General features: G+C 41.4%; 2 protein-coding genes across 2 annotated transcripts; both read left to right on the top strand.

Annotated features, from left to right (window-relative positions):
• The first annotated feature begins 468 nt into the window (after nt 1-468).
• On the top strand, nt 469-13,314 carry crygmxl2 (crystallin, gamma MX, like 2). The gene is given in 4 exon segments (XM_073489159.1): nt 469-554; nt 11,652-11,766; nt 12,322-12,564; nt 13,039-13,314. Coding segments are annotated over 4 exon segments (720 nt in total).
• A 518-nt stretch (nt 13,315-13,832) lies between these two features.
• crygmx (crystallin, gamma MX) lies at nt 13,833-15,536 on the top strand. Its single transcript, XM_073489158.1, has 3 exons — nt 13,833-13,841; nt 14,730-14,996; nt 15,261-15,536. Exons 1-3 carry the CDS (start codon nt 13,833-13,835, stop codon nt 15,534-15,536), a joined length of 552 nt encoding a protein of 183 aa, XP_073345259.1.
• Nucleotides 15,537-18,623: the final 3,087 nt, after the last annotated feature.

The following is an 18,623-nucleotide window of genomic DNA, read 5'->3' as shown; positions in this document are numbered from 1 at the left end:
CAGCAGCAGCGCTTCTATCAGCGTGCAAAGCAGGACAGAATGGAGTAGGTAGAAGGTGCATATGGTGGTAGGCTGTCTGCGCCGATACACATGCTGAAAACACATGCTTTCCATGCCGATGAGAAGGAGGCTCGTCTTATTTAAAATAAATAAATAAATAAAAAGGATTTCAAACGCAACATTTTAGACTTCCAGTTTGAGATGTGAGGACTTGTTTATCCGTGGCACATTGTTCTTGCTCATAATCGCTCAAGAGTCCCAATCAGTCACTCCCTCTTTCCGTCTCTTGCAAGTTTTTCAAACGATATCTCCCAAACACTCGACACCTGGCTGGCTGACTTCAGAGCTGAAATCAGTGGTGAAGTCTGTGTGTCTCTCAGTCTCTCCCTTTTTTTTTTGTTTTAATCATCCAGTCAGTCACTCCTCAAATGTTCAAACCTATGCATTCTGGGAGATCTTCCTCTATAGATGGATGATAAAGAGGCAGAGCGCGCCGGAGAGCAGGTGTGCGACGGCTGGTGCTGTACTGGTTTTGAGGACATGAGCGTGTACATGTGAGTGTATTTGATTAAGCACATCATGAAGGTTCTTTCGTTTATTTGACAAAAATTGCATTTAATTAGTTTTCAAAGGACATCTGAAGTCCCCAGGAGAAAATTATGTGTATTATTTGTTTAAAAAATCCTTGAAACGACAGCAAAGAGAAATGTCCAGTAGAGACAATTGCAAAAGAAAAATATAAACTTCCTTTATTTTCAAGGTTCTTGAATTAATTCAGAAGTCATGAACCAGAGTTTTCATCAATAAACAACCAAGGACATTCAGACCACTTACTATTTTTCTCCTTAAGAAAATGTTCTCCTGGTTTATGGCCAAACAAAAGTTACTTCAGTACAAAGTACTGTTTGAGCCACTTCTCCTACCAGAGCAAGACTCCATATTTTAAACATTCGGAGGAGGGAACAATATCTATGAAAAGTGTGAAATTTGATTTCTACCCTACGGAATAGGCCGTTTCCTTCTGTTGTCAAACAGAATGACTAAACATACTCATTCACACGCTCCCATGGTAGGACGTTATTAATTTATCACTTCAGAGTTATCAGTGCTGTTTCGCACACACACACACACGCGCGCATGCATACACACCCGCACACACGTTTGCTTTCCGATGATTGACAATGTGATAAATTTTATTTGAATATGGCTGACATGAATTATGTAACCAGAGAGACTGGTGGCTTTGTTGCTTCCCTCTAGCTCTTCGCTTTTCCTCCAAGATAACATACAGTTGATAATTTACAGTAGAACACATTCTGAAACTATAAAGAAAGATATAGCGACAATGCCCCAAAGGGAAAAAACAGAGTGCTTCAGTGCAGCCAGCACATGAGCTGATTCTGAGAACTGCAGAGAAGTGGAGAGGAGAAGGTTCACACTCTGGCAACTCTGCAATAAGGTTAGGTGGCTGACACTTTTGACACTGGAAAGTGATTTTTCTGGAGTTCAGCTCTGATGGTAGCGATGAGGTCTCAGCAGACTGGGTTAGTCCAAAAAAAAAAGAAAAGAGAGAAAAATAAACACAAATGAAAGAGAGAAAAAATGAGCACAGCACTCGTGGTATCTGATGTTGATAGCTGTGGTGAAAGACTGCCTTTGAAAGGCTTGAGGAAAGTGACAATGCTGTATGTTTTTTCCTTGTTGCTGCGCCTCCAGATGGCCAACATAAAAAAAAAAAAAAAACTTGTCTGATTGGTCTGAGAAGACTGTCAAATGTCAAGCAGTTATCAAACAGCAGACATGTTTTCTTTTAAAAAGATACCGGCAGAAGGAAAAGCCTAACCTTTCAGCGAGTGAGCGAAAGTCACTCATCCCATCATGTGCGGTACTCCACACAACCAGAACCCCTGCTCTTTACAAGGCTTACACTTTCTCCTCTGATTCAAATCTATAGCTGTTGACAAGTTGTCTACGGCTGACTCGGACGGATCAGTAGAAACACCTAATTCCAGGGAATTATTTACTTGACGGGGTGCAACACAGAGGCAAGAGGACAAACTCCGAACATTCACACGTTACCTAAAAAAAGGAGCATACAGGAAGATACTGCAACTAAAAAATTAAAGGTGCACTATGTAGTTCTTGGGAAAAACTTTGAATCAGAAGAGAAAAAAGGAGTGATTGACTGATAAATAAACAAACTCTCTTCATTTTCATGACTGAATAAACTGAATAAACGAATTGACCTGAAGGACAACACAATTTCACACTGTTTTACTTTGTTTATATGTGGCAGACCCTGCCACCTTTTCAGATTCAAACAGTGTTCTGGGGACCTTATTGTCCTCTGAGAACAGCTTGTTTATTCAGTTCGTAAAAAGATAAATATTTCTGAGTTTGTATTATTACCTCATTAATATTGTAAATATTACAATTCAGACTTTGAATTTTTTGCTCCTTTAAGTTTCCTTTCACTCAATTCATGGTCACTTTCAGACCTAAATTGTTTGGTGGTCTTTTTGCAACTCCTCTGCATCATGCTTACATCTCTACGTGCACAGATTTCATGTCATAATCATCGGCCCGCGCTGACAGGAACAGCTTGCTGAACACTGGCTGTACAGTTGTACTCCGCTGTTCCAGTTCCTGTGGCTGCTGTTGTTCCGCTCCCTTCCCACCGAGCGGTGCTTGTACGAAAAGGGAGATGGGACGACAATGTCCTTGATTTTCAAAGCGGTGGGACTTGTTAATGCCCTCATTTTCATGTACACCACTGAATCAATCATCACTGCTCTATTGCACTGTTCAAACAAACTTCTGCACAACTTTCACATGAACCTACATTTCTATTCTCATTATTTTTGATTTTATTCGGAGAGTGTCTCTTTGTGCTCCGCGCTCGCTGCGCAGGCAGGTCAGAGATCAGGCTGGAGCTGGCAAGGATTCAGTGTCTTGCTCAAAGACACTTTAGCAGACTGGGTGCTTGCTACTGTGGGCCTCGAGCCCAGCTATACTGCCCTGCAACCCCAACACTGACAGTTGATATGAATTTCAAAGAGTCTGTGTTACACTGAATATTTTTATCCTGGACTTTTGTTCTCGGATTGTCTAAAGAGGAAGAGAGTAATCAATGGCTTTTATCTCCAAATAGGAAATTACAACATCTCTGTCGATGCTTAAGGTGACCTGGAAATAACAGCCACGTAAAGTATTCACACTAGAGCGAATAAGCTAATTATTTAAGAAGCATGTAGTGAAATATCTATGAATTCAAATGTAACAATAATACAGCTTTCTACGTCTATTGTAATGAATTTTCAGAATAAAATGTTCGCCAGCAATGGAGACCGAGGAGAGACAGAGGGTGGATTTTGTGTTGTCACACACTCATCCATCTATGAGTGATTGAATCACACCGGTGGGGTGGGGGTGGGGGGGTGGGGGCCTCCGAAGAGAGTTTTGACAGCTAGATATCTCTGAAACTGGCATCGTTGAGTCTTCGGTATCGATCGAAAACACCTTATCAATTCTCACAAATACATTATTTGAATATTCAGGCACAAAAATCCCCTCCATCAACGCTGGAAGCTTGAGTTCTATTTTTGAGGCAGCTGGATTTTTGCGATTCAAAGTGGTCACCGGTTTTTTATTTAAAACACAGCAGCTGACAAGGCCGCAAACATCACATCTCCACTTTCAAACGAAGGTGAGGCCAGGACAAACTCTGTATTTTGGAATTTCTCTGCATTGAAGCGAGGTGATAATGAACATTAATATGTACAGCCGGCTCTTTATACAACTCTTGCTGTGCTGCCTTTGGTGTCCTGTTGAGAGGGTGTCTAAGCAGTGCACCATCAATGGCAGGGAACAAAGCCAGAGAAAATATCAAGTCTTTTTCCACAACTGCCTGCCTGCCTTGCTCTGCCTTAAGATTAATCTAATTTGGTCTTTATTGAGAAATGGGTAAGAGCAGTTTTGTTTTATTTATGTATGTTTTTTCCTCCTCTGCTCCTTTCCTTTGTTGCTTCTCCTCGGCTGCCTCTGACAAAAGACAGCCAGCCTGCCAAGCCCGGTGTTGCTCTGGGACGGACCTGTCAATCACTCCTGACGGCACCCTGACAACATGTACGTTAAAATTTCAAACGGGACTCAAAGGCGGCGCGTGACAGCAGAGCCTTTGAAAGTGGCTGTAGCGCTCGGCGACAGCCAGAGGAGTACGGGTGGAAAACAAACTAGAAAACAACAGTGTGGAGGGAAAAGAGAGAGAGAGAGGGAGAGAGTCACAGACAGAAAGAAGAAAAAAAAACAAAAGTTAAAAGCAAAACAGTGAAGAATGTGGGTCTTGATGATGGGAATTGGCATTAGATTCTCCCTTGGTGTATCATTGTTTTTTAATTTGGTTGAAACTCCCTCGAGTGGAGCTTTCGGTCTTCCAGGGACTCTGCTGAGGGCCCGTTCTCGCCGCAGTCCAGGGACGCCGGCGCCTCTCTCCTGCTCCTCTGAGGCCTCGCTCAGATCAAGTCAAGCCTCTTTTGCATCTCGCTACCCCATCCTTCGACACAAAACAACTGTGCACGAATGTTAATAACATTCTTGATTCCACCTCGCATACCTTCGCTTCACGCTTGTGCAATTAATTCCCAGTAGAAATGGAAACCAGCGCTCGCCACCGAGATAAGCCTTTTCTGTAGAATTCATAAATCTAAGATCTGTAGCTTCCAATACCGACAAGAAAATGGACAACTCAATTCAGATTCTTTCTCTCAGCACCAGGATTAAACCTTTTTAAAAGACTGTGCAGCCACATACCTGCCTTCAAGCAAACAAATGGCATATGGCGTGCAATGTGCACACACAAGGCTCGAGGATGTACTTTCAAATGATCACCCGGCGCACAACACACACAGGCACACAGGCCACCACCACCTCTTCAACATGGCTAAATGAACAGTGTAAATGGGGTACAACAAAAAGGCCCGGGCTGTGCCAGACCCTATGGGAGGACTGCCATCTCTGCAGTCCTGCAGTTTTTGCACTGATCCTTCAAGTCAGCAGCCACATCTGCAGTTCAAAAACACACACTGGCTTGAAACTGCTACAAAGCGAACTGTTCATTGTCTGCCTGAGACTTTGTTTGACCATGCTGTGTGCGTGTGTGTACATGAATGCGGGTGTCTAGTCGAAGTTTGTTTGAAACTAACAGTCTAAAATCAACTCTGTCGCGGCAGTGTGTGTGTGTGTGTGTGCAGAGAATATGTGTGGCTCTGACAAACAAGTGGACAAGCAGCACGTGTGCTGGGACACAGGTCATGTCAGCCTGTTAGTGAATGTCATTCTTTTACCTCTCCCTTGGTAAAACTACTGTATGTCTGAGCACTGATAGGCTCCAGTACAGACGGTAGCAATGGCACTGACACAGACACACAGTGTTGCACCACATGAAATCGTGCCATTGTGTTACTCGTGTCTATATGTATGTGTGTCCAAGCGCACTCAAAAATGTATACATGCAAGCAAACAAACACACATACAAGCTGCTCAGGGATATGGCTGTGGTTTAAAGAACTTAAAACAGGCATCCTGCAGACAGGCGATGCTTTGGCTTCTAGTGCCCTCTAGTGCTTGGAACAACCTGGTAATTAACTGGGATATGCACTGAAACTGGACAATTTGTGAAGACAAACTGAGAGTTATGGGACAGCTGAAAACCACAGTATATAATATGATCAACTTTAGTCAAATACCTATTTAAAAATGTGTTTTATTTGAGCATAAACGTGGTTATTTCTTGCAAATGTTGGAGTGACACTGGCTGTAAATGATTAAAATGGCAAAAAAGGGGATGTGAAACTCAGTGCTACTGAGATGTAATAGACATTTTAAAAAGAACAACAATATATTTTGACCAACTTTTGTCAACAACTTGTTTATAGATTTGTTTTATGTGAGCATAAAGGTGTTTTTTTCTTGCAAATGTTGATGTGACATTGCCTTTAGGGAAAGAGTAAAAAGGCAGAAATGGATATCTAAGTGGTCCAACTATGAAGATGAACTGAGTGCTAATGAAATGTAATAGAACTATACAAAAGAACCACATAGTTATATTTTAACCAACTTTTGCCAAAAACTTACTGTAAATCAGTTTTATTTGAGCATGAAATCGGTTATTTTCAACAGATCATGAACCATTGGATCTCGATGAGGAGTGAAAGGGGATGGCACTAATTTCAGAGGACAATAAATATAAAAACTAAATAATAAATAAATAATAAGTAAATCTCCTAAAAGCATTTTAAACAATTAAAAACATTTGAATCATAAAATGATGTCTGTTCTCTAACTGCAAGGTCTGCCACATGCAGTTCTGCAGCTCAACAGAGCCAAAAGTCTTATTTCAATACAAAAAGCAACTGTGTTAGTTTTCAAGCTTTAATTATTTATGTATTTTATCAGACATATTTTGCTTCTGACATTTGTCAATATCAGCTATTTTCCCATATGTGAAAAAATGCAAGAGAGAATTAACTTTGTAATTTAAAAAATATTAAAAGTTACCATATTAAACAAGATGTTCTTGTAATGATATTTCAAATAATATTACAAGCCTGTCTCATCTGTGGAGTCCCATCAAATTGCTCCATAATAAGATCAATCAAACTAATTTACATATATACATAGCTTTAATTTTATATTAAGCCCCTAGAAAAGGGGGTGCTGCTGAAGTGTAGATTATCGCAACATTTTCTAACTCTTTATTCTTCAGAAGTTAACAGCTGCAAGACAGAAAAAAAACAATTAAAATACATCTTCTCTTTCTTTGTATGCTTTAGTTTGTTACAATATTATCTCTTCGTCTGATGAAACTGAATCTGTAGTTGCTGTTATCAAGTTTTAAAAGGTTCGATAAATAAACTGGTTAATAATTACAATAGTTTGTTTTAACTGGGTCTTATGGGAAAGTCATCTAACACTTGCATTATTCTAAACTGTGTGCTCATGAGCAAACGTGCGTGTGGATAATAAAAAAAAAAAAGCATCCCGTTATTATGCTCTCTGTTTTGTATTATTTATGCGGTGCACTGGAAAGGCCTTTGAAATCGGAAATCCAAGTAAGATTATTAAGGTGCAATGAACTACAAACAAGTCGTAAAATGTGACTTGTTCCTCGACTTAACTGCGCAACATCACACTTTTTGTCCTCCATGTTTTAATCCCCTTTAATCAATCAGATTTATTGTAGGCAATTTTGCACATGGGAACACTTTTGTTCCGTGCCACATCACGCAGCATTTACTGTAAAATCATTTGATAAAACAAGACTTTAGATTGTTAGATAAAAATGTTACAAACTTTTGTGTTTAATATCTGAGGAGATTTATTTTATTAGAGGAATATATCATAAAATATAACAAAAACATCAAAGTAAGAAACAATTACAACAAAACAAAACAACTAACATAATCATAATATGTAATATAAACACAATTAGAACAGATAAGGTCATGCCTTTGAGCAACTGGATATACCATGCAAGGACTTTAATGCGGTCTTATCTGCTGCTTAATTTAGTATAATAAGGAAGGTTTTTTTGTAAATCATATGCGTGTATTTTTTGCGCATGCATGATAAAGCCAGCAGAGGTGGGATTTGAGAGGCACCTCAAAGCTATGATTATCCTGAGTGTCTCTGCCCAATAATGTTACCTGCTGGGACAGCAGCACTGCTCCTCTAAATAAATTGCAAGTGGCCTTGGGCAATAAGAGGAACCCTCCTTTGATCTGCCTGACTGCCAATGAGGAAAATGTGCAGGCAGTCAATCAAGCTCTTAAGGCTTTGCAACAATGGAGCCGACCCCGGTTTATTATTTATTTTTTAAATTGATGTATTTCATTATCACAAGGTGTCTACTTGCTGGGGTAGCGGGGGGGAGGAGGAGCGGGGGCAACATGATCAATAATTGATATGCGGTGTGAGAAAAGCTGATTTGCTGCCTCTCCTCTGGTGCACTTGTCACTAGCTGTTGTCAGAACACATTTGCTTTGATGACAAATTTGAAGAAGTGAACAACAGCATCACATCTGATTACAAATTTAGTGAGTGGTGAAAGGCAGGGGCCCCTTCTCGCTCAGGCTCTGTTTGTTCAGGGCGCTCTGGAGGAATGACTACCAGGCTCTGAGGTGAGTTACAGTCTTGTAAGCGCGGAGATGAGAGGGGGTTGAACTTTTTTGTCATGTGTCAGTAAACAGCGTGACTTGTTTGAAAGGCACCTGGATTACAGGGTGAAAAGTTGCTCTTTAAACCTTTAAAGCTTTGGGGCATGGGAGACACGCCACGTCAAAACAGAGAGTGGAGATGAGGAGTGAGAGCAACTAAAAGCCAGAACTCCCCCCGGTGTGTCTGCTGAGAGACGAAGGAGTTGTCCTGCTTTTTCACAGAGTTTGGGTCACGCATGTATGGTGGAGCATCCCAAATCGATTTAGTCAAATAAAGGGAGATGCTCGAATGATTTGAACAGTCCAGGTTTTTCCCTGAAAGACAGCTCGCACTGACGTGAAGAAAATCCATCATAAACAAGAAAACTGGCTGTCGCAAAAATACTTCTACTTTAATTTCCGAGCACAAGAACTGCTATTCAAATTCATGATATTTTAAAAAGCGCAATTCAGTTTAAAGTCAGCAGCGTTAAAGCTCAATAAAGTGTAAAAAAAAAGAGAAAAAGAGGATGGTTTTCTTTCATGGTTGCACCTAAATGACCACCTGCAGGTCATCAGAATCAAACTTAAAGAAAGTCTTTACAATGATTTCATTGCTAAGAGTAGTTCTTAATTAGCCTAAATGTTGTTTTTAATTACATGTACGGAGTGGAGATTTACCACAAACTTTAAAACTCAAATCCTGATGGGGAAACAGTTCAACACGAAAATCTCAAAGACGAGAAAACAAACAACATATCAACAACTCAACATAATTGACAGCTGCATCCATTTGCTCGGTCCAAGCCCCCTCCTCCTGCTTTTCCACTCTGTTCTTCCAACACCATTTCCTCTTTTAATTATCCCCCAGCAAAAAGATGGAGCACATCAGACGCATCGCGGTAAATCCTGGCCCTGGCACGGGCTCATAGTGGCTCCTGCGTCTGGCAATCCCGATAGAGCCTGTGCGCTGGCAGTGACAAGAGAGGGAGGATGCCTGGAGATTTTCTGACAGAAAGAATGGAGAGGATGATCTCTCAGCAAAAGAGAGGTCCTCATTCTACTCCCGGCGTGGGAGGCTTTTTGGCGAGCGCTTTCCGATCATACCACATTTTCAGCACCAGATTAGCCAGTTCTCAGGAGCAAAACTCACATAGACCCCTTGTTTACACCTCAGTACGACAGTGTTTTTGTAATGACTGTTCAGTAAAAGAGCACATTGGAGGCACTGCAAGCGCGGCTGCTCTCCTATCTCTCCCTACAACATTTTAGGGGTGAGACTTATTGTATATAGCGGGGTCAGAGACACCATGGTTTGGATTAAGGGAATATGATTTGTTTTGAATTGAAAGAAGTCTCCCCTGACCTGAAATGTGTTTTTACTGAGTGAATTGCACATTCGCATTCTAATTAGGTATCAGCTACACGAATGGCTTTTTCTTTTGGAAGCCGGAGAGATGAAAAAGGTTGCAAGTTAACTAGTGCCGGGGTTGCTATCTGTCAAAGTTTCTCCTATCTCCGTGGGGTGCACATCAATCACAGAGGTCCCCAACTGACAGTCATTCTGCGGGCTAATAGTGTCGTCATCTCCCACGCGATTACACAGATTGCACAATGAGATCCTCGGACACAATGGAGCTGCGAATCTAGCCCCCCACTCTGTTCCCCTCTCCTTTCCCTTTTCTTCCATCATTCTGAGATGAAGAGTGGAATGCTCCACAGCGGGTAGCTTTCTTCTCCTCCAGGGGGAACTGAGAAAGCAGGCAAGGGCCTCTGTGATGTTACTTTCCCTTCAGGGTGGGGAGGAGATGTCTTGTAGCACAGCTAAAGATGATCATTTGAGAGCCTGTGAAACAAGGTTCCCCTCTGGAAGCCACAGAGATATGGAGAGCCAAGGTCCCGACTAATGAGTGAGGGTTAGCTGATGTTCCTCGCTGATGAAAACGAGAACAATGACAATGAAAGTGGTGGCATGTTTTTTTCCTTGGTCTAAACATTGCATTGCACCTCAGTTACGCGCTTCTCTCAATAGGCTGCAAAGGTCGGAGGTCAGGCTGAGCAGCATCGGTTGCGGATGCCTGCTTCCGTATCGTGCAGAGCCTGAGCAACTGCTTTCCGTCACAACATGAATTCCCTGTCATTCTGCCGCCCTCCTGCATCAACACAGAGTACAAAGACTTTACATTTAATAGGCGTGATGAAAGAAATCATTAATCCATGAATGAACATACGAGCAGAAATCTAAACATTTGTTCCTTATATGTTCTGATAAAACCTTTCCTCCCGGAGTAAATATTTGCTCAAGAAACTCGCAATAACAAAACAACATCCCATCTGATAATCTGCCACAATTACGCTGCACGCTGTGATGAAAGGATATCAATGATCTACTTATGTCATAGAAAAAGAGTGCAGCTTCAAACATGAAAGCTATTGAAGCCTATGAGAGTTTCAAGTCAATGAATGATCAAAGCAGCAAAAGCTTATCAACGCTGTTCCTTAACACCGAAACAGTGTCATATAGCGCTGGGTATACTACCCCAGTAGCAGTGTTTTTGCCCAGGAACATAATGGCTATTGTGCTCTCTGAAAACATTTGCCTTTTTAACACAGTCGAAGCTGCAAAAAGCGCACAAAGTGGAGAGGGGGCACCAGCCCTTTATCCTGATGAAAGGCTAAAGGATGAGACTGACCTTGCTGGCATCAGCTGGGCTTTGGGAACACAATGCATGACGGCAACTCTTTCTAGCCTTTTCCCCTCAGCTCTGGGCTATGCTTACAAGCTAGAGACTCAAGTCCAAACATCTATTATTTTATACAAAGACTAAAACATACATGTGCCCCAAACCCCTCCTTTTATATCACACAAACACACACATGCACTTAGCAGTTCTGTCTGTACATGTACAAACAGACCAGTCCCGTCTGGTATCATAGCACAACTGCAGGCTATGGAAGCAAAAAGAGTCAACAGATCACTTTAGATTACATCAACACAAGAGCTTTACTCAGTCCACTTTCCCTTAACAGGAAATGAATAACAATTACATTCTGACCTGCACCACATGGGGAACGCATCAATCCAAACTCAAACTGGGAGTAGGACTGAATGAAAAGTCAGTCAGGCAAGACATGAAATCAAAATTCACAACAAGGATGAGTCTTTTTTCAGATAGTTCCCCCCAAAAAATTATCTAACCCGCGGTACACTTTAAAGGCTTTGTTGTTCGGGGGCCACACACCTAAAGGGCCTTTTGTGTGACATTTCAAAAGGCTGCATCACAAGGTCATGGAGTGACAAGGGTCACACAAATACAGAATAGCACTTGTGTGGTGTTGGTTTTTGCGATGGAAGGGAGGGGGGTGAATTCTATAGGTAAACTCTAGCAGACAGGAGATAAGTTACCCGTGAGCCTGTCAGACAAAGGGAACACTGGTTGGCATCTGTAAAAGGTAAAGAGTAGTAGTCCCTGACGTGTCAGAGGCCTCATCGTCAGTGGGAGAGTATAAAAGGACCTGCAAGTGTGTCTAGGTCTATGCGCAAAACATCCACAAGCCTGCAACCATGGGAAAGGTATGAGCTCAAATGCAGTATGCTAACAGGTTTGACGAAGAGGTGAAGAGAGAAAATGGTTTGGGAACACGTGTCAAATACTGTAACAGGGAAAGAGAGGCAGCAGGAGCACTCATTCGAGTAAAAGTATAAGCTAGAAAAAAGAGAACGGACGGCTAGAGGATGTATTTTTGAGACCGAAAACACACACATAGGTGTTTAAAAGGGAAGCGTCTGCGGAGATCAACAATTACGTGGTTTCCAAAGATGACAGATTCATTGTATTTGTATGACAGCAACAATTTCTGGCTCCTTAAATTTGAGTAGTTGACAGTGAGCACACAATGAGTTATACTTTAAATAAAAGTCAGCCGAAGCAATTGCTTCAATTGCCTTGATTTTCACCTGCCAAGAACTGAAAATAATATACAGAACAGTGTAGAGGCTTGTGCACTTGAAGGACTCATGAAAAAGTAATTGAGTTTGTTCAAGGGAGAGCAGTGTCCCCTACAGTCCGTCCATGCGTACTGCAACAAGTAACATGAGTGATACATGCTTCTCTCTCTTCTCTTCAAGATAATCTTCTACGAGGGCCGCAACTTCCAGGGCCGTCACTGGGAGTGCAGCAGTGACTGCATGGACACCTTCAGGCACTTCAACTGTTGTAACTCCATCCGTGTGAGCGGTGGTCACTGGGTGGCCTATGAGAAGCCTCACTACATGGGCTACCAGTACATCATCGGGCCCGGCGAGTACCCCGACTACCACACTTGGATGGGCTTCAACAACTGCGTCCGCTCCTGCCAGATGTTCTCCCCTGTAAGTCAATCAAACAGATAGGATCGGTAGTGCCCCCCTCCCCCTACCCCACCCTGTCGCTCACCTTGTACATCAAATGCCGCTTTAGAAATGGATGTCAATCACTGGCCTTTTGATGTCATTTACAGATACTCAGGCAGGTCATAGCATGAAAGTCTCTGCTGTGAGGCCCACAAGGAGACCCAGTCAGCCTTTAAAAGGAATATGACACACCCCCCATAAGACTCGGTGCCTTCATTCTAATTCTGTTAGTCACGTTGAGTGTTTCTGGCAGTTTGGGGAGGGGAAAAAAAAAAAATCTAATTCCGTCATGCTCCGAAAGAGTTGGTGCTCATCCTCATCTGTAGTTCCTGATTTAAAGAAGTACTCATTTGAATTTAAAGTTAAAGAAAACCAGCTCAACCATAGCGCTCTCTCGGGTTCACAGCTACCAAAATTGCATAATAATCATCTTCTGATTTATTTCACACACAGTATAGAGGATCCTACAGGATGAGGATCTACAACAGGCCCGACATGATGGGACACACCATGGAGTTCATGGACGACTGCCCCAACGTGTACGAGCGTTTCCACTTCCGTGACATTTACTCCTGCAATATCATGGAGGGCTTCTGGATCTTCTACGAGCACCCCAACTACAGGGGACGCCAGTATTTCCTGCGCCCCGGAGAGTACAGGGCCTGTGGTGACTGGGGATGCCACAACCCCATGGTGGGGTCATTCAGGAGAATGAGGACTGTCATGTAAACTGTGCAACCCAAATAAACATTAAAGACTAAATTTCCAGTGTCCTTTGTGAGCTTATTTGAACAAATCCCTGCATCTGAAGTACAATGACACAGCAGCATATTTGCTTCCTGCTTAGTGTCCATCTTCAACCCATCAAAGCTTGCTGCTGCTTGATGATCTTTGGTGCCGTCAAATACCTCTTTTTTTTGCTTGCTCTTTGCCATGCCTGTCCTCACAGTCTGCACGTAGGTTTTTCTGGCATTCACGCCCATAAAGGCAGATGTTGCAACTCTTATTGTCGCCCTTTGAGAAAGTGCAGTTAGTACAGTATTTTCCGTAGACAGACAGAGCTTTGACAGAGACAAAGAGGGCCGCCGCAGCCCACCAGTCCTATAGTGTTCTGCAGTCTATAGAGCGTACTGTGCTGACACGACAAAGCTTTGTTTCACATTTGCAAAGCCCTGATCCCAGCAGGGTCTATAAAGAGGTCCGGTACAGCCCCACATCTGGTCTAGTCTGATTTTAACACAGTTACAATGGGCAAGGTAAGTGTGCAATTTCAAATCTATACAGTAAAAGCCATTCGATCTTCTGATGTATAGTGATACTCTGCATCTAAGTGGTAAATACCTGATAAATGCTACAATGTGATGGGCAGTGAATACTGTAATGGTCAGCTACAAAATAATAGAAAGTTATACTAAATAAATGATGCCTCTGTCTCCTATTGAGGACACTAAAAATAGAGTTTTTAAACTGAGCTTGAAGTTTTAATTCCTGTGAAAATAGGACTTTTTTTTCGCTTCATTAAAACATACCACATGCTAAGATGTACTTTATTCAACTTTGCTTCCAGCACATCATTTGGGACACTTTTTTCATACTCCCTCAAGCTGATCTATTCCAAAATTCCTCACTTACTATTATTCTTAGCAAGAAGTTTGTTGGATAAAGCTAACTTGCAAACCTGGTTCAGAATACCAAATGGTACGGTTACAGAAAGCATGCAAACTAAAAGTTGAAGTTATTATTGTTTAAGATGGAGATGTTATGGAGCAATGCGAAAAATAAAATAAAAATGTGTTATTTGCTTTTGGTTTTCAAAATAATGGTTAATGAAGCTATTTTTTAAAAGTCCAATTTGTAAGAAAGTTGATTTTTCGGCATTCTTTCAAATTGGACCTTCGATGGTTACAAGTTTAAATGATTTTCTATTTTTTATTTTTAGAGGATAACTTAAATTGATATGAATGTAGGATTTTGCGTCTGCCTAAGCCTGTTCAGTCACTATTTAACACATAGACTGTTGACTTTGTTTATACTGTTGATACTGTTCATACTTACTGTGTTATGTGTGATGACTGAATAAAAACTACTACTACTAAGACTCACAAAGAAAATCCTACATATGAAGTGCGTGCTTTTGGTGATTATGTCCATCCGTCCATCGGTTGCAGATAATCTTCTACGAAGACAGAAACTTCCAGGGTCGTCACTATGAGTGCAGTAGTGACTATCCCGAGATGCAAAACCACTTAAGCCGCTGCAACTCGATAAGAGTGGAGAGCGGTTGTTGGGTTGCCTACGAGAAGCCCAACTATGGTGGCTACCAGTACATGCTGCACAAGGGCGAGTACCCCGACTACCAACGCTGGGCGGGCTTCAATGACTGTATCCGCTCCTGCCGTATGGTGCCACCTGTGAGTTTTAATTGATGCACCACCCTGTTTGCAGTAATGTTCTCACTAAAGGTTTCTGTTGCGTTGCCAGTTCAGGATCGTTTAGTTCTCAAGCCTAGTCCTACTGTTTTCCCCACTCAGTGCCAGTACTTGTGGCTATTTTAAAACATCATTTTTGTATATCGAGTTCATTGATTCATGACAAATTGCTTACTGTAATTCTACTCTATTGTGGTTGAACAATTGCTTTCTATAAATCTTAGTTTCTCATCATTTCTTCCCCAGTATAACGGGAACTACAGGATGAAGATCTTTGAGCGATCTGACTTTGCCGGCCAGAATATGGAGCTAATGGACGACTGCCCCGATCTGAATGAGCGTTTCCACACCCGTGACATCTCCTCCGCCAATGTCATGGAGGGCTACTGGATGCTGCACGAACACCCCCATTACAGGGGACGCCAGTACTTCCTGCGTCCTGGAGAGTACAGGAGGCACAGCGAGTGGGGAAGCACCAGCCCCACCTTCGGCTCTCTGAGACGCGTCACTGAGCTCAACTGATTCCCGGCTTCTTTTTTATTTCGCCCTTATTGAGCCTCACTGTTAAGCTTTCCACCCTCTTGTTCCTTTAATGCCAACACTGTTTCAGTGTGGTCTCAACACTGTGGTGTCCAAACCTGAAATCATGCATTTTAATGATGGAGGATTTGGTGCGTCTGCTGTTGGGTTCTAGTTTTGGGCTGCTTTGCATTGTCGAGTGAAGTTCCGCTCCAACTCAGTGCTCAAGCAATGCTCACAGTTAATAGTGATGATCTTTTTTGCTTTGGTCGTCCCATAGCAAAATGGTTTGCCTCGCTGGTCCCAAACCTCCTGTCCTACTGGAATCACAATAAACGAAAACTTGATGAAAGTCAACTAAAGCGAGCCTTTGTTAATTTTCTATTGACTACTACAGCTGTCACTACAAAAAGATCAGGGGGATATGGCTTTTCATAAATCTGAGGAATATTTTTCACTTTAGTATGGTAATTGAACTTTAGATTCATCAGGCCACAGAGTTAGATGTAGAAGTGTAACCACTGAGGTCCTGGTAAGACCAAGAGTTTCTACAGTTTGCCGTGATATTGTCATTCCACATACACAAAGAAAAATTATCAAGGAAACAGAAGCTTATTCTTTGAAGTTCAATATTAAAGACCAAAAAAAAAGGGGGTATCTGAGGATGAGCATGTCGGAGTCTTTATGAGATCACATGGTGCAGAGTAAGCGCGTTGGGTCCATGAAAGATGCCCATATTAGATCCACATCACAGGGCCAGTGCCAACTCAAAGAGTTGGAGTCAAAGTGGCCTGGTATTAGCCCCGAGCATCAAGCTCTCTCAGAACAAAAAACAAAACCCAGTCCACATCCCCGCTCATGCATTTTTCATCAGCCCAAGATACTGAACCCTTTCAGAAATAAATATCAATTATTGAAATTGTTAATTAGACACTGCGTAATTGGCAAAGATACACATGAATAAATAACTTTGACCATTAATTATTGATTCAAAAAAATTTGAAGCCCAGCAGGGAGTGCATTTGAGAGTCTCTTAAGATCAAGCACAACAAGAAATATGAGTTTTGGCCTTGAGTAATGTCCAATTAAAGAACTGTCAGCTTTGCTGTACAAGTCCAGTGATTTGCCCTCATCATCCTTTTTTATATCTGCGGACGACAATACCCAGCAGACAACACAACATCAACAGGGTGCAACATGGGATCTGATCAGCTGGGGTCTGCAGGGCAATGTCAGATAAGAGATGAGAGGAAATCTACAGGCTGGCAGGCCTCAGCTATAACTGGAAGTTAATTTGAGGTCATGAAGGGGCAGCAGCTTCAAATATTAACCGGATTCAGGATGCAAGCGCTTTAGACTTACACAGAACTACGGAAAACAAGTCTATGGTCATTTGTGTTTAAAGTTAATGGTTAAAACCTTGCAAACTTCACATAAAGAGAAAAATAACCTGAAAACTCTGCAAACAGCCTTGCTTAAATATTCAGTACAGTTATACAAAATCTACTAATCTTCTACTTATGAGCTCTGCTCTGAGTTCAGTTAGTTTCCAGGATACATCAGTAGAGGACAGAACAGGGTGATCAAAAACTGCATGGCAATCTAAACTTTAGGAATATAGGTGGCTGGGATCATAAGTTTAACATTTTTTAAGATTAACCTTTATTCGTGTGGAACTTCAGGAGAAATGTATGAACGTAGCATTTTCTGTCAATTCAAACACTGAGCATGAGACAGTAAGGAACGATTTTGCTGGGAATTTTGAGAATCTCATATACTGGGCAGCAGTTCATTGCAAATATACCATTATTTACATGCAAAATCGGAAAAAAGCTTAAAAGGTGCAATACGTAAGAATAGGCCAAATTTATTTGGAGCACTCGGGAAGTGTTGGTGTTTATACTGCTAGCACAGGAGCTTTGAATTGGGATTGGAAATGGCTAGCTGGTTAGCATACAGTACTTCCCTCAGTATATATCACTGCAACACAATAAATATACATCATAATGTCAACATTAGCATGTATATCTCTACATTCGGTTTATAATTTTAGTCCATTTTTGAATGTTTTGAACTAAAAATCTTACATATTGTACCTTTAAGTAGAAAATTGGTGTCGGATTGGAGTCGATTACATGTTTAGTGACTTAGTTGACTGAATGAAAGTTAATTACCAGCTATATTTACACTTAATTAATCGTGTCAGTTATTTTTTAAGCCAAAGATTTGTTGGTTCCGGCTTCTTAAAGTTGAGGATTTTATGCAATTTCTTGTCATTCATGATAGTAAATGAAGAGTCTTTGGGTTTGGTTAATGACTAAACAACATTGATCATTAGAATAATCAGCAGATTCATGTATAATGAAAATAATCTTTAGTTGCAGCCCTAAAATACAACAGCTAAGTATAACACACTTGCACCTGAGTAGCTGCTGTTACTGCAGCAAACAACTTTGATGAATGTGATATTGTAAAATACAATTCTGTGCATGAAACAGGCAATACTCAATGTCCCTGAATTGTTCCGTCTCTACCTCCAGTCATTTAGATGATATTTTTCAATAGCTTCACACATAAAAAGGACAAAAGAGTGGGATCCGAGTTTTGTCTCCCGCTTCATCTCTGAACCCTTTGGACTTGGTGATGGGAAGCTGATTGAAGGGTAAGTAGTGCGTTTTGGAGAATGAATTCTTTAGATGCTGGGAAAGAGAAAGAAACAGAGAAACCAAGAACATAAGCCTGTGATTCCATTATTAGTCTCAGTTCTCCTTCTCCCTCTTTTCATTTTCTGATGGCTGGATAATTAAACCTCTATAGTATTGTCTTCCATCTTCCTTGCCCCACTTCCAGCAATGCGAATTCCCCTATGGGCAACTTTAAAAAGGCCCTTTTTAGACATCTGTTTTTCAGATCAGTGCGGATTTTTTTTTTTTTTCCCACTAATTTGTGTTCTTTGTGAAAGCAGAAACACAAGTGCCAGGACAGAGATGAACATACGTGTAAAAAAAAACAAAAAAGTCCTTAACAATTCATCTGCAATATAAAAAAAGGAAAAAATCAAAGAAAGTAAGAAAAATATCCCAAAAAATA

Source organism: Pagrus major, chromosome 20 (genome assembly GCF_040436345.1).
Source record: "Pagrus major chromosome 20, Pma_NU_1.0".
In the NCBI taxonomy this organism is placed as follows: Eukaryota; Metazoa; Chordata; class Actinopteri; order Spariformes; family Sparidae; genus Pagrus; species Pagrus major.
The sequence above is the reverse complement of the archived record's forward strand: the minus strand, read 5'-3'. Positions and strand labels throughout refer to the sequence as shown.

Excerpts from the sequence above, each read along its gene's own strand:
- crygmx (XM_073489158.1), top strand. Across the intron at positions 14,997-15,260 it reads CCTGCCGTATGGTGCCACCT|TATAACGGGAACTACAGGAT; the intron begins GTGAGTTTTAAT and ends TTTCTTCCCCAG.